General features: G+C 43.8%; 1 protein-coding gene across 1 annotated transcript in view; it reads right to left on the reverse strand.

Moving 5' to 3' along the window:
• The window catches only part of CCDC60 (coiled-coil domain containing 60), a 329554-nt gene that overhangs the window by 151933 nt on the left and 161292 nt on the right, over positions 1–16329 (reverse strand). The window contains exon 7 of the mRNA XM_077292073.1: positions 7225–7315. Within this exon, the coding sequence (XP_077148188.1) occupies positions 7225–7315 (91 nt within the window). The remainder of the gene's footprint in view (positions 1–7224; positions 7316–16329) is intronic.

The raw sequence follows: 16329 nt of genomic DNA on the forward strand, positions 1-16329 counted from the left end.
AGTCTAAATAGGAACACCCAAGGCCTAACGAACCAGGTGGGTACCAACCTGGGGAAGGATAATCCAAGTGCCATACCGCTAGTGACCACAAGAGGGAGCCAACAAATATAGTTCACAACAGTACCCCCCCTTTAAGGAGGGGTCACCAAACCCTCACCAAGACCACCAGGGCGATCAGGATGAGCAGCGTGAAAGGCACGAACCAAATTAGCCGCATGAACATCAGAGGCGGCCACCCAGGAATTATCCTCCTGACCATAGCCCTTCCATTTGACCAGATACTGAAGCCTCCGTCTAGAGAGACGAGAATCTAAGATCTTCTCCACCACGTACTCCAACTCGCCCTCAACCAACACCGGAGCAGGAGGCTCAACAGCAGGAACCATAGGCACAACGTACCGCCGCAACAAAGACCTATGGAACACATTGTGAATGGCAAACGACACAGGAAGATCCAAAGGAAAAGACACCGGATTAAGGACTTCCAAAATTTTATAAGGACCAATAAAGCGAGGCTTAAACTTAGGAGAGGAAACCTTCAGAGGGACAAACCGAGAAGACAACCAAACCAAATCCCCAACACGAAGTCGGGGACCCACACCGCGGCGGCGGTTGGCAAAACGCTGAGCCTTCTCCTGTGACAACTTTAAGTTGTCCACCACATGATTCCAAATCCGCTGCAACCTATCCACCACGGAATCCACCCCAGGACAGTCAGAAGGTTCAACATGACCCGAGGAAAAACGCGGATGAAAACCAGAGTTGCAGAAAAATGGCGAAACCAAAGTAGCGGAACTAGCCCGATTATTGAGGGCAAACTCAGCCAATGGCAAGAAGATCACCCAATCATCCTGATCCGCAGAAACAAAACATCTCAAATAAGCCTCCAGCGTCTGATTAGTTCGCTCCGTTTGGCCATTAGTCTGAGGATGAAAGGCAGATGAAAATGACAAATCAATGCCCATCTTAGCACAAAAAGATCGCCAGAATCTGGACACAAACTGGGATCCTCTGTCAGACACGATATTCTCAGGAATGCCGTGCAAACGAACCACATTCTGAAAGAACTAAGGAACCAGATCGGAAGAGGAAGGCAACTTAGGCAAGGGCACCAAATGGACCACCTTGGAAAAACGATCACACACCACCCAGATGACAGACATTCCTTGAGACACCGGAAGATCTGAAATGAAATCCATGGAAATGTGCGTCCAAGGCCTCTTCGGGACGGGCAAGGGCAAAAGCAACCCGCTGGCACGAGAACAGCAAGGCTTAGCCCGAGCACAAATCCCACAGGACTGCACAAAAGAACGCACATCCCGCGACAGGGAAGGCCACCAAAAGGACCTAGCCACCAAATCTCTGGTACCAAAAATCCCAGGATGCCCTGCCAGCACCGAGGAGTGAACCTCAGAGATAACTCTGCTGGTCCATTTATCAGGAACAAACAATCTATCAGGTGGGCAAGGGTCAGGTCTACCAGCCTGAAATCTCTGCAACACACGTCGCAAATCAGGAGAAATGGCCGACAAGATCACTCCCTCTTTAAGAATACCAACTGGCTCTGAGACGCCGGGAGAGTCAGGCACAAAGCTCCTAGAAAGAGCATCAGCCTTCACATTCTTCGAACCAGGCAGGTACAAGACCACAAAGTCAAAACGGGAGAAAAACAACGACCAACGAGCCTGTCTAGGATTCAGGCGCTTAGCAGACTCGAGATACATCAGATTTTTGTGATCAGTCAAGACCACCACACGATGCTTAGCTCCCTCGAGCCAATGACGCCACTCCTCAAATGCCCACTTCATGGTCAATAACTCCCGATTACCAACATCATAGTTCCGCTCAGCAGGCGAAAATTTCCTAGAGAAAAAAGCACATGGTCTCATCACAGAGCAACCAGGGCCTTTCTGCGACAAAACAGCTCCGGCACCGATCTCAGAAGCATCCACTTCAACCTGAAAGGGAAGTGAGACATCAGGCTGGCACAAAACAGGCGCCGAAGTAAACCGGCGCTTCAGCTCCCGAAAAGCCTCCACGGCTGCAGGAGCCCAATTAGCAACATCAGAACCTTTCTTGGTCATATCCGTCAAAGGTTTAACAACGCTAGAAAAATTAGCAATAAAACGACGGTAGAAATTAGCAAAACCCAAGAACTTCTGAAGACTCTTAACAGACGTGGGTTGAGTCCAATCATGAATAGCTCGGACCTTGACTGGGTCCATCTCCACAGTAGAAGGGGAGAAAATAAAACCCAAGAAGGAAACCTGCTGCACTCCAAAGAGACACTTTGAGCCCTTCACAAACAAAGCATTATCACGCAAAACCTGAAACACTATCCTGACCTGCTTTACATGAGAATCCCAATCATCAGAAAAAAACAGAATATCATCCAGATAAACAATCATAAATTTATCTAGATACTTCCGGAAGATGTCATGCATAAAGGACTGAAACACTGAAGGAGCATTAGAGAGCCCAAAAGGCATCACCAAGTACTCAAAATGACCTTCGGGCGTATTGAGCGCAGTTTTCCATTCATCTCCCTGCTTAATGCATACAAGGTTGTACGCACCACCATGGTCACTTGTGTCCAATACTGCGGTTTATTCTCCGCCAATGGCGTAGCATCAATTCCTCTAAGAGGAATAGGATTTTCCAAAGGCTCCAGGACAAAACCACAGCGCTTGGCAAACGACAAGTCCATAAGACTCAGGGCAGCACCAGAATCCACAAATGCCATAACAGGGTAGGAAGACAATGAGCAAATTAAAGTCACAGACAAAATAAACTTAGGCTGCAAATTACCAATGGCGACAGGACTAACAACCTTTGTTAGGCGTTTAGAGCATGCTGAGATAACATGTGTAGAGTCACCGCAGTAAAAACACAACCCATTCTGACGTCTATGATTTTGTCGTTCAGTTTTAGTCTGAATTCTATCACATTGCATTGAGTCAGGTGTCCGTTCAGACAATACTGCCAGAGAATTAGCAGATTTGCGCTCCCGCAAACGCCGATCAATCTGAATGGCAAGAGTCATAGAATCATTCAGACTTGTAGGGATGGGAAACCCCACCATCACATTCTTAATGGCCTCAGAAAGGCCATCTCTGAAATTTGCGGCCAGAGCACACTCATTCCATTGAGTGAGCACGGACCATTTCCGAAATTTTTGGCAATACACTTCAGCTTCATCCTGGCCCTGAGAGATAGCCAGCAACGCTTTTTCTGCCTGAATTTCAAGATTAGGCTCCTCATAAAGCAATCCGAGCGCCAGAAAAAACGCATCAATATTTGCCAATGCAGGATCTCCTGGCGCCAATGAGAAGGCCCAATCCGGAGGGTCGCCACGCAAGAAGGAGATAACAATTTTAACTTGCTGAGCTGAGTCTCCAGACGAACGAGGTCTCAAAGATAGAAACAATTTACAATTATTCCTAAAATTCCTAAATTTAAATCGATCTCCAGAGAACAGCTCAGGAATAGGTATCTTAGGCTCTGACATAGGACTACAAGTAACAAAATCCTGAATGCCCTGCACTCGTGCAGCAAGCTGATCCACACTAGTAATCAGAGTCTGAACATTCATGTCTGCAGCAGGGCTTCAAGCCACTCAGAGAAAAAGGGGAAGGAGAAAAAAAAAAACTCAGAACTTTTTTTTCTTTTAATCCCGCTTCAGCAATGCATTAAATATTCTCTTTGTTGGCCTGGAATACTGTTATGATCCTAGTGGTAGAGGATCTCTGGAGTTCCAGCTAAGTCCGCAAACACAAAAACCAGCTCATAGGGAAGTGGTAACTTGGCTAACCGCATATCTGATCCTGGCACAACAACTAGAAGTAGCCGGGGAACGTACCTACATTGATTCTAGACGTCTCGCACCAGCCGGAGAACTAACTAACCCCTTCAGAGAAAATAAGACCTCACTTGCCTCGAGAGAAAAGACCCCAAAGTTATTATACAAGCCCCCAACAAATAATAACCGTGAGGTAAGAAGAAAAGACAAACGTAAGAATGAACTAGATTTAGCAAAGAGAGGCCCACTAATTAATAGCAGAAAATAGGAAGAGGACTTATGCGGTCAGCAAAAAACCCTATAAAAATATCCACGCTGAAGATCCAAGAACCCCCGAACCGACTAACGGTGTGGGGGGAGAATATCAGCCCCCTAGAGCTTCCAGCAAAAACAGAAATCACATTTTGAACAAGCTGGAACAAAATAAGAGCAAATGCAAAAGGACAAAAATAAGAAATCAGAACTTAGCTTATCTTGCAAAACTCAGGGACCAGGAGTCAGGAGGAAAACAGACATAGACTGATTACATCGATTCCAGGCACTAGACTGAGTTTCCAGGAAGTCTAAATAGGAACACCCAAGGCCTAACGAACCAGGTGGGTACCAACCTGGGGAAGGATAATCCAAGTGCCATACCGCTATTGACCACAAGAGGGAGCCAACAAATATAGTTCACAACAGTTAAGTGTTTTTGAATATCCATATTGAACCAGGCGCCCCATATAATGTTCCATAAAGTTTATGATGGCCCCATAAGATGCTCCATATTAAAATATGCCCCATATAATCCTGCATAAAGGTTAATAATGGCCCCATAAGATGCTCCATAGACACATTTGCCCAATATAATGCTGCACAAATGCTGATTGTGGCCCCTTAAGATGCTCCATAAAGATATTTGGCCTATATAGTGCTGCACAAACCTTGATTATGGCCCCATAAGATGCTCCATACAGACACTTGCCCCATATACCGTAATGCTCCACAAACGTTAATTATGGCCCCATACAGACACTTGCCCCATATAGTACTGCACAAACGTTAATTATGGCCCCATAAGATGCTCCAGACACTTGCCCCATAAGTAATGCTCCACAAACGTTAATTATGGCCCCATACAGACAATTGCCCCATATAGTGCTGCACAAACGTTAATTATGGCCCCATACAGACACTTGCCCCATATAGTGCTGCACAAACGTTATGGCCCCATACAGACACTTGCCCCATATAGTGCTCCACAAATGTTATGGCCCCATAGATGCTCCATACAGACACTTGCCCCATATAGTGCTGCACAAATGTTGATTATGGCCCCATAAGATGCTCTATACAGACACTTGCCCCATATAGTGCTGCACAAACGTTATGGCCCCATACAGACACTTGCCCCATATAGTACTGCACAAACGTTATGGCCCCATACAGACACTTGCCCCATATAGTACTGCACAAATGTTATGGCCCCATACAGACACTTGCCCCATATAGTGCTCCGCAAATGTTAATTATGGCCCCATACAGACACTTGCCCCATATAGTGCTCCACAAATGTTATGGCCCCATAGATGCTCCATACGGACACTTGCCCCATATAGTACTGCACAAACGTTATGGCCCCATACAGACACTTGCCCCATATAGTACTGCACAAATGTTATGGCCCCATACAGACACTTGCCCCATATAGCGCTGCACAAACGTTATGGCCCCATACAGAAACTTGCCCTATATAGTACTGCACAAATGTTATGGCCCCATACAGACACTTGCCCCATATAGTACTGCACAAACGTTATGGCCCCATACAGACACTTGCTCCATATAGTACTGCATAAACGTTATGGCCCCATACAGACATTTGCTCCATATAGTGCTGCACAAACCTTATGGCCCCATACAGACACTTGCCCCATATAGTACAGCACAAACGTTATGGCCCCATACAGACACTTGCCCCATATAGTACTGCACAAACGTTATGGCCCCATACAGACAGTTGCCCCATATAGTACTGCACAAATGTTATGGCCCCATACAGACACTTGCCCCATATAGTACTGCACAAACATTATGGCCCCATACAGACACTTGCCCCATATAGTGCGGCATAAACGTTATGGCCCCATACATACACTTGCCCCATATAGTACTGCACAAACGTTATGGCCCCATACAGACACTTGCCCCATATAGTACTGCATAAACGTTACGGCCCCATACAGACATTTGCTCCATATTGTACTGCACAAATGTTATGGCCCCATACAGACACTTGCCCAATATAGTACTGAATAAACGTTATGGCCCCATAAAGACATTTGCTCCATATAGTGCTGCACAAACCTTATGGCCCCATACAGACACTTGCCCCATATAGTGCAGCACAAACATTATGGCCCCATACAGACACTTGCCCATATAATGCTGCACAAATGTTATGGCCCCATAAGATGCTCCATACAGACACTTGCCCCATATAGTGCTCCACGAATGTTAATTATGGCCCCATACAGACACTTGCCCTATATAGTGCTGCACAAACCTTATGGCCCCATACAGACACTTGCCCCATATAATGCTCCACAAACGTTAATAATGGCCCCATACAGACACTTGCCCCATATAGTGCTCCACAAACGTTAATGCCCCATAGATGCTCCATACAGACACTTGCCCCATTTGCTGTTGCTGCGATAAAAAAATCACATACTCACCTCTCCGTTGCTCAGGCCCCCGGCACTTTCAATATTCACCTGACTTCGTTCCGGCGCTGCTCCATCTTCAGCGTCTTCTGCACTCATGTTCAGACATTGGGCGCGAACTAACCACGTTACTGTGCTCTCTGACCTGAACGTCACTGCAGAAGATGCTGAAGAAGGAGCAGCGCCGGAACGAGGAGCAGGTGAATATCGCGCAGCGCTCCCCTTCCCGTTATACTCACCTGCTCCTGGCGCTATGCAGTCCCAGCTTCCCCGACGCTGCAGCTTCTTCCTGTACTGAGCTTTCACCGTTACCGCTCATTACAGTAATGAATGTGCGGCTCCACCTCTATGGGAGGAGGTGGAGGTGCATATTCATTACTGTAATGAGCGGTACCATGTGACCGCTCAGTACAGGAAGAAGCTGCCGATGCTGGGGAAGTCAGGGACCGCACCAGGAGCAGGTGAGTATAATTAGACAGGCCCCGCTTCCCCTCCCCTGCCAACCCCTGGGTATGACTCGAGTATAAGCCGAGAGGGGGGCTTTCAGCACAAAAAATGGGCTAAAAATCACAGCTTATACTCGAGTATATATGGTATATCAGTTGTTCATGAAAAGAAAATTAAGTAGCTGAAATATGTAGCCCTCCATTTCTGGAGATTACATTTATTTACCTCTGTAAAACACAGCAAAATATTTCTGGCAGAAAAATGATCATTTACCTTCCCCAGCATGATAAACTGCTCCCACTTCATCTCCATGTCCTTCTCTCTATTGATTCTTCTTAATGAAGTTTTACAGCCACCAGGATTTCTGGTTTAAAGAAATACAGAATAGTAAAAGTGACATTACTGGGTTGATATTTAATTTCTTTATTGAACACATAGGTGACTGCTACAATAAAGGAGTTCAAGATCCTGGTTGTCATTTCAAAATTAATCGTAAGGACCCCACCATTTACAATACAAGGGGTCCTCTTATGTGGCAAAGGGATGCTTGGACTTCCTCAGGCATCAAGCCCGGGCTGCGAATACTACTTCTTCGGTCCCTAGAGATCTGTCCCTCTAGAGGTCCTAAATTGTATACATGAAAATATGTCTATATGATATACATACAGGAAAGAAATATATCTTGGTACCGTGTTAGCCAGTAGATAGAAAAATATTTAGAATTGAGAGTCCTCAGTGGTTGATACCTTTTAATGGCTAACTGAAAAGATGGTAACAAATTGCAAGCTTTCGAGACTACATACGTCTCTTCATCGATCAAAGACTAAAACAAATTCTGAAGAATCACATATTTATGCACAACATAGTATAGGAAAAAAAAAACAAAAAAAAAAAAAACAAGGGGAGAGGGGAAAAAAACCATGGATAAGCCAGGTGACATGAAGCAAAATTACCATGGGTGATAAACAGTTACGTCCATAAATATTGGGCCAATTCTTAGATAAGGATTGTTTTATTGTCCTGTGATTAGGGTCTGTTGTGATGACCCCACATGGTCTGATGGGCAAGTTCCTTAGTTGTAGTTAGTTGATTTAAAAAGACATAAATCCGTGTGACACATTCATTCCTGCATTTAGAGTGTCAAAGGTCGTCATCAGTTTATATTCCCAGACTCTCCTGTCTCTCTGTGCTTTGAAATTACCTTTCAATACAAGTAATTTCATGTCCATAATGTTATGATTTGGGAGACAGAAATGTATTGCCACAGGTAGATCCATTCTTTTTTCTCTTATTGTGTGGCGGTGAGAATTCATCCTTGTCCTCAGTTTCTGCCCTGTCTCCCCCACATACAGACCCCCAGTTGGACATTTAGTACAAATAATTAAGTACACCACATTAGAAGTGACGCAGCTGAATGTACCTGGTATCTTGTAGTCCTGATGTGAGTTGGGGATCTTTATCTTGTCCGTGGTCATTATAAATGGACAGGTTTTACATTTTTTCTGGTTGCAAGGAAAAGTACCTGCAGCTGTTGGAGAGGACAAGGAGCTCTTGACAATGATGCTTCTTAGATTTGGGGGCTGCCTAAAACACAGTAGTGGGGGGTCTGGAAAAATGGATTGTAAGCGGGCATCTTTTTGCAGTAAAGGTTGTAATTTCCATGCAGCTCCCCTTATCGCCTCCAGATTTGGATTGTAGGTAACTACTAGAGGTACCCGGTTATTTTCTTCTTTAATTTTGTAATGTAGCAGGTGATTCCTTGATATTCTGGTGGCTCTTGTGATCTGATTTTCAATTGTTCTTGGATGGTAGCCCTGATTCAAAAAGGTCTTTCTGAGGCGACCCAGGTGTTCATCTCTATCCATTGGGTTGGAACATATATGATTGTATCTGATGGCTTGGCTGTAGACAATGGAGTTTTTTATGTGTTTTGGATGGAAACTGTCCCATTTAAGGTATGATGGACGGTCGATTGGCTTCTGATACAGTGATGTCTCTATTTTATTGTTCTGCAGCTTAATGATGGTGTCCAGAAAGTTAATTTCAGTGCAGGAGTAGTTGAGTGTCAAGTTGATGGTAGGATGAAATTGATTAAACTGTTCATGGAACGTCTTTAGCTGTGGCTCAGACTCCGTCCAGATGATTAAAATGTCATCAATGTAGCAGTAGTACGCCAGAAGCCTGATGGGACAGGAGGACAAAAAGTCGCTTTCGAGCTTGGCCATCAACAGATTTGCATACTGTGGGGCCATTTTACTTCCCATTGCTGTGCCAGTCTCCTGTAGATAGATCTTCTTGTCAAACTCAAAGTAATTGTGGGTGAGGATGAATTTTATAAGTTTCACCACATAATTTGCATCAGTCCCTGTGTTTTCCAGGAAGAATTTGCAGGCATTTAATCCATCCTGGTGTGGGATATTGGAGTACAAAGATTCCACATCCATGGTGGCCAGGATGGTTCCTTCTGGTAGAGGATCTATTGCTGATAGTTTATTCAATAGGTCAGTTGTGTCCTGAATGAAGCTGGGTGTGTCCTTTACCAGGGGTTTAAGAACACCCTCTACCCATCCAGATACCTGCTCAGTAAGGGTGCCCACACATGAGATAATTGGTCTTCCTGGGTTTCCAGATTTGTGGATTTTGGGAAGCATGTAGAATGTCCCTGTTCTTGGACTTTCTGGTATCAGGTCATTGGCTCTTATGGATACGTCGGGCAGACAAGATATCAACTTGTTTAGTTCCTTGTAATAATCCTGTGTAGGATCCGACTCCAATTTTTTGTAGCAGCGTGTGTCCATAAGTTGTCTGTTTGCTTCCTTCATATAGTCTGATGTGTTCACAATAGGTCCTCTACCAGAAGGAACCATCCTGGTAAGATAAAGATAAAGATCCCTAACTCACATCAGGACTACAAGATACCAGGTACATTCAGCTGCATCACTTCTAATGTGGTGTACTTAATTATTTGTACTAAATGTCCAACTGGGGGTCTGTATGTGGGGGAGACAGGGCAGAAACTGAGGACAAGGATGAATTCTCACCGCCACACAATAAGAGAAAAAAGAATGGATCTACCTGTGGCAATACATTTCTGTCTCCCAAATCATAACATTATGGACATGAAATTACTTGTATTGAAAGGTAATTTCAAAGCACAGAGAGACAGGAGAGTCTGGGAATATAAACTGATGACGACCTTTGACACTCTAAATGCAGGAATGAATGTGTCACACGGATTTATGTCTTTTTAAATCAACTAACTACAACTAAGGAACTTGCCCATCAGACCATGTGGGGTCATCACAACAGACCCTAATCACAGGACAATAAAACAATCCTTATCTAAGAATTGGCCCAATATTTATGGACGTAACTGTTTATCACCCATGGTAATTCTGCTTCATGTCACCTGGCTTATCCATGGTTTTTTTTCCCTCTCCCTTTGTTTTTTTTTTTTGTTTTTTGTTTTTTTCCTATACTATGTTGTGCATAAATATGTGATTCTTCAGAATTTGTTTTAGTCTTTGCCTGATGAAGAGACGTATGTAGTCTCGAAAGCTTGCAATTTGTTACCATCTTTTCAGTTAGCCATTAAAAGGTATCAACCACTGAGGACTCTCAATTCTAAATATTTTTCTATATGATATACAGTATTTCATCTGATACACAGGACATCTGGATTCTTTACTTGCACTTTATTGGTATTTTATTCTTAATTTCAATTTGTTCCATGCTTGCACTAATCACATTGGGATCTAATGACAAGAATTATGTATTTTCACGCTGGTTGGTGTGGACCCACTACGCAGCGGATAGTGGAGAGCCTGGAGGGGTGTAACTAACCGACTATCTGGTTCTTCACTAAAGCCATTGAAGGTGTGGTTAGGTTTGAGCCATAGGTGGTTGCCAGGAACCACTCCAGGACCAACCCCGGAACTGCCGCAGCTGACCCCAATGGGACAGGGACGAAGGTACGAACACAGAGTAGCTGGTAGGGCAGGAACAGGATGACGTCCAGAACAGATATTGGAGCGGATTCAGATGGAGCAGAATCAAGACTGGCTCAGGATTCAAGCAGAACCGAATGGCAGGATCAGACAGGATGGACTTGGTATAGGTACAAGTACAGACAGGATCGTAGCAGGTGCAGGTACTGGTTCAGACTAGGCGGGTTCAAGAAGGCAGAACTGGTTCAGGTTCTGGGTAATGGAACAGGTATGGGAACAGGGACCTGACAACGGACTTGGCAGCTTGCAGACTAACTAAATGCTAATGTTGCTCAGGCATCTTCCAACAGATAGAGGTGCCTTGAGTATTATGTGCCTCCCAGCCATTTGCTGGGGACACATCAGGTGCATGACCGCTGTCTCTTTAAGAGACATGGAGCGTGCGTGTGCCCTAAGCATGCTGCCAGTAAACCTGTGTGGTATGTGCAGGCCATGGCACAGGAGCCACGTCAAGACCAGGAAGAGAGAACACGGCTGGGCGACCGTGGCAGTGAGTATGTCGGCATCCCCTGCCGGAGGGGAGGTTGAAGCAGAGTGCAGGGATGCCGGAGTTACATGTACAAAAGTTCACATAACCAGGCAGAATTTTGGATTTCTTGGCCTTCTTTCAGAGAATATGAATGATAACACCAACATTTTTTCTCCACTCATGGTTAGTGGTTGGGTGAAGCCATTTATTGTCAAACTACTTTGTTTTCTCTTTTTAAATCATAATGACAACCCAAAACATCTAAATGACCCTGATCAAAAGTTCACATACCCCATTTCTTAATACCATGTATTGCCCCCTCTAACATCAATGACAGATTGAAGTCTTTTGTGGTAGTTGTGGATGAAGTTATTTTCTCAGATGGTAAAGCAGACCACTGTTCTTGGCAAAAAGCCTCCAGTTCCTGTAAATTCCTGGGCTGTCTACTGTAGCATGAACTGCGCCCTTGAGATCTCCCCAGAGTGGCACAATGATATTGAGGTCAGGAGACTGAGATGGCCAATCCAGAACCTTCACTTTGTTCTGCTGTAGCAAAAGAGAGGTCGACTTGGCCTTGTGTTTTGGATTATTGTCATGTTGGAACATCCAAGTACGTCCCGTGCGCAGCTTCCAGGCTGATGAGTGCAAATTTGCCTCCAGTATTTGCTGATATAATGCTGCATTCATCTTTCCTTCAAATTTCACCAAGTTTCCTGTGCCTCTGTAGCTCACACATCCCAAAAACATCAGCAATCCACCTCCGTGCTTTACAGTAGGAATGATATTCCTTTCATCATAGGCCTTGTTGATCTCTCTCCAAATGTAACGTTTATGGCTGTGGTCAAAAAGTTCAATTTTGGTCTCATCACTCCAAATTATCTTATTCCAGAAGTTTTGAGGCTTGTCTCTGTGCTGTTTTGCGTATTGTAGGTGAGATACTTTGTGGCATTTGCGCAGTAATGGCTTTCTTCTGGCGACTTGACCATGCAGCTCATTTGTCTTCAAGTGCCTCCTTATTGTGTATTTTGAAATAGCCACACCGCTAGTTTTCAAAGAGTCCTGAATTTCAGCTGATGTTATTTGTGGGTTTTTCTTTGCATCCTGAACAATTTTCCTGGCAGTTGTGGACGCTATTTTTGTTGGTCTACCTGACTGTGGTTTTGTTTTTAAAGAGCCCCTGATTTTCCATTTGTTAATCACAGTTTGAACGCTGCTGACTGGCATTATCAATTCCTTGGATATCTTTTTGTATCCCTTTCCTGTTTTATACAGTTCAACTACTTTTTCCCATAGATCCGTTGACAATTCTTTTGCTTTCCCCCGACTCATAATTCAGAAACGTCAGTGGCTGGATGAAAGATGCAAGAGTCTGCCTGGATCCCAGAAACTCACTCAGCTTTTATGCACACACTGATTACAAGCAAACAGGTCACAGTGAGGATGTTACCTTTAGTAGCCATTCAAACACATTTGTGTCAACGTCTGTGCATGTTATGAGGGCAAAATCACCAGGGTATGTGAACTTTCGATGTGGGTCATTTGGATGTTTTTGGTTGTCATTATGATTTAAAAAGAGAAAACACAGTAGATTGACAATAAATGGCTTCACCCAAATACTAACCATAAGTGGAGAAAAACTTTTGGTGTTATCATTCATATTCTCTCAAAAAAGGCCAAGAAAGCAAAAATTAGTTAGGCTAGTTTCACATTTGCATTTAAATCCGCAGCGTTTAATCCGCACCCGCAAGTGATGGAAAAAACGCATATAAACACGTACAAATGCAGCATTTTTTAGACGCATGCGTTACCGCATGCGGTAAAAAAAAGTCACGTTTGTACGCATTTATATGCGTTTTTCCTGCGTTTGTGGTGCGCATGATGAGAAATTTCACAAGAGAAAAATCAACATAACCAGACACTGCCAATGGGACTACAGAGGGCGTGCATTATGGGATTTCTTTATATAGACCCCTGAACAGCTGTAATCTTCAGATTTTGCTCCTGTATCCTGTGTCATGATGGATCTTCGCATGGAGAGCTTTTATTTCAACCTGGATTTAAGCATCAAGCTGTTTCTTGCCTGTACTTTTGCTTGGGAGCAAGACAGAAATCGCGAAAGATGGAGAAGGAGACAACGTAGGCATTTTTGGAGACACCCCATTATCGAACTACGTGAGAGCCGTGGAGCCCATCACACGCTGTATGGCGAGCTTAATGCCAACCCAGAGAAATTCCATGAATATACAAGGATGTCGCAAGACTCGTTCCGGGATTTGCTTGCTCGTGTCCAAGGAGCCATACGGAGACAGGACACTCAGCTCCGTAGAGCGATTCCACCAGAGGAACGTCTGCTGGTTACATTAAGGTACGTTCCAAATCTAAACCAATGACAGTCCAAATTTTGTGTTTTCTGACATGTATGTTTTGGGTATTTTCCTTTCTTTCTTTAGCGTAACCACACCATAAATAGAATAGTTTGTAATTTTTGGGGAGTTTCTTTTTCTTACAGATTTCTGGCAACCGGAGAGAGTTTATCATCCCTCCACTTCCAATACTGGCTTGGAATATCCACCCTGTCCGGAATAGTTGTGGACACCTGTCGGGCTTTGTGGAATGTACTCCGGGATGAGTTTATACCCCTACCCACCGTCGACATGTGGCTTGAAATTTCGGAAAAATTCTGGAGTGTGTGTGATTTCCCCAACTGTTTAGGAGCGGTGGATGGAAAGCACATCCGCATTATCAAACCTGCCAGAACAGGATCGGAGTATTTCAACTATAAAAAATATTTTTCTGTTGTGCTCCATGTGCTGTGAAAAAAGGAAAAAGAAAATTAATACCAAAAATTAACCAGACGCAAAATCCTGTGGAATAGAAAAATACAGATTATGGCAATACAATACAACCTAATGCACGTGATAAATACTTACGTTCTCTGGGCAAGGACCGGTCTTAAAAATGCCAGAACTCGATAGTATTTATATCTTCTGATCCTTGCTCCTGAACCAATGGGAACACGGCTCTCTTGACGCAGGTCCTTGTTGAAGCTGTCCTTCATCGAACGCCAACGTGTTTTGACTTTGGCCACTGTTAAAAAAAAAAAAAAATTATGGTCAGAAAAAGGACTTTTGGCCGTGCTCACACAACTGTGTGTGATGACAGAAACTCCTGAGAGTTTTTTTCATCACACACAGTCGAGTGAGCACGGCCAAGGTCACTGCTGCTTCACACTGCAGTGCAATACTTACCAAATGCATTTCAGACCCGAGTCAGGGCGTTGTCCCAGCCATCCCACATCTCTTTGGCCACCTCATTCCATAGACGCCGGATCGTGACGTTGTTTGAGTGCAGTGGATCCCGGGTGTCCCACAACGGGACTCGCTCCTGGACCAGGGAGATGAGGAGGTCATTTTCAATTAGGTCATCCTCCCATTGTGGAACCTAAAAATTAAATAAAGTCATTAAAGTTTAGTGAATTAACATAAGGAAAAAAAAGAAAAAAGATGCTGAGAAATGGCATGAATAGGAAAGTCAACATACAAAAGGATTCCAGAAGAAAAAAGTTAAGAAATAGGAATGGAAAGAAAAGAAGATTCAAGAATATTACACTGTCGGGTCTTTCCACCTGACCTTGAGTCCGCTGCTCCTGCCCAGTCTGTGCTGCAGTTGAAGAAGAGCTCTAAAAAAATGAAAAATTCAAATTGTCACATGTGTAGATGTGACAGTGAATACTTACCAATCTGACGAGGCAAGTACTCACCTCACTGACATGCTCGACTTCCGACGGCCCAGGACGAAACTCCTCATCAGAAGAAGAAGTAGAAGACATTCTGATGCATGCAGAAAGAAAGAAATGCAAGAAATTAGGACATGTAGAGACAGAAAATAGAAAATAGAGGCATTGGCTAGGCTATACTCACATTGTTCAGTGTCTTGTGTTCCTCAAAGATGTAGCCTGTGTCTCGTCTGCTTCAGTGTCTGCTGAGTAGTGACCTGCAAATGTCCACTCCCTCCCTTTATCACCTTGTATGTGGGGGGTGGCTTATCAGTGTCTAGACATGTTTTTCTCTTTTGAAACGCATGCGTTCACGAACGCAAGCAAACACATGTGCTTGTGAACGCATGCGTTCATATAGACAGCAATGCGTTTTTTCGCCGCAATCCTTGCGCAATCGACCGCATGCGTTTCCAGGTGGCAAATTGACGCCTCTAAAAATTACTACATGTTGCATTTCCGCACCAAGCCACAAACGACGAAACAACGCATGCATCATCAAACGCGGCAAAGCGCGAAAAATCAAAAACGCATGCGTCCCTAATGTTAAATATAGGAATACACAACGCATGTGGATATATATGCAGTAGAAACACTGCGGACACAACCGCAAATGTGAAACCAGCCTTACCTGCTGACTAATCTCACTCATCTCTATTCTCTTCTATTGAGAGAAGCGAGATGAGAATAGAAGGTACCAGGTTATAAGTTAAGTTTGCAAATCACACACAGTGCTCAGCATAAAAGTGTACACATGTTTTTAAAAAGTAAGATTTTAATCAATTTCTCACTGAACACAAGAACAATTTCTAAAATTTCGACAAGACTGAATTTCCTAGAACAGTGTTTAACCCACAATATGAAAGTAAGGTTAATAATATAAGTTTCATTACCATAAGATTTCAGTTTTACTCAAAATTGGAAGACAGATGCTGTAATATGTCAGCAACTTGTTCATTCCATGCCTAGAAGACTTGGTGGTGTCCTTAAAAATCATGGTGGACATACAAAATACTAGATGAAGTTTTTGATGTGGGGTGTTCCAGTTTTGCAGCAACTAATTTGAGTAATACTGAAGATTTCATAAAGAAAGTTATATTTTACCTTACTTTACGATTATGGGATAA

This window comes from Ranitomeya variabilis, chromosome 1 (assembly GCF_051348905.1).
Source record: "Ranitomeya variabilis isolate aRanVar5 chromosome 1, aRanVar5.hap1, whole genome shotgun sequence".
NCBI lineage: Eukaryota > Metazoa > Chordata > Amphibia > Anura > Dendrobatidae > Ranitomeya > Ranitomeya variabilis.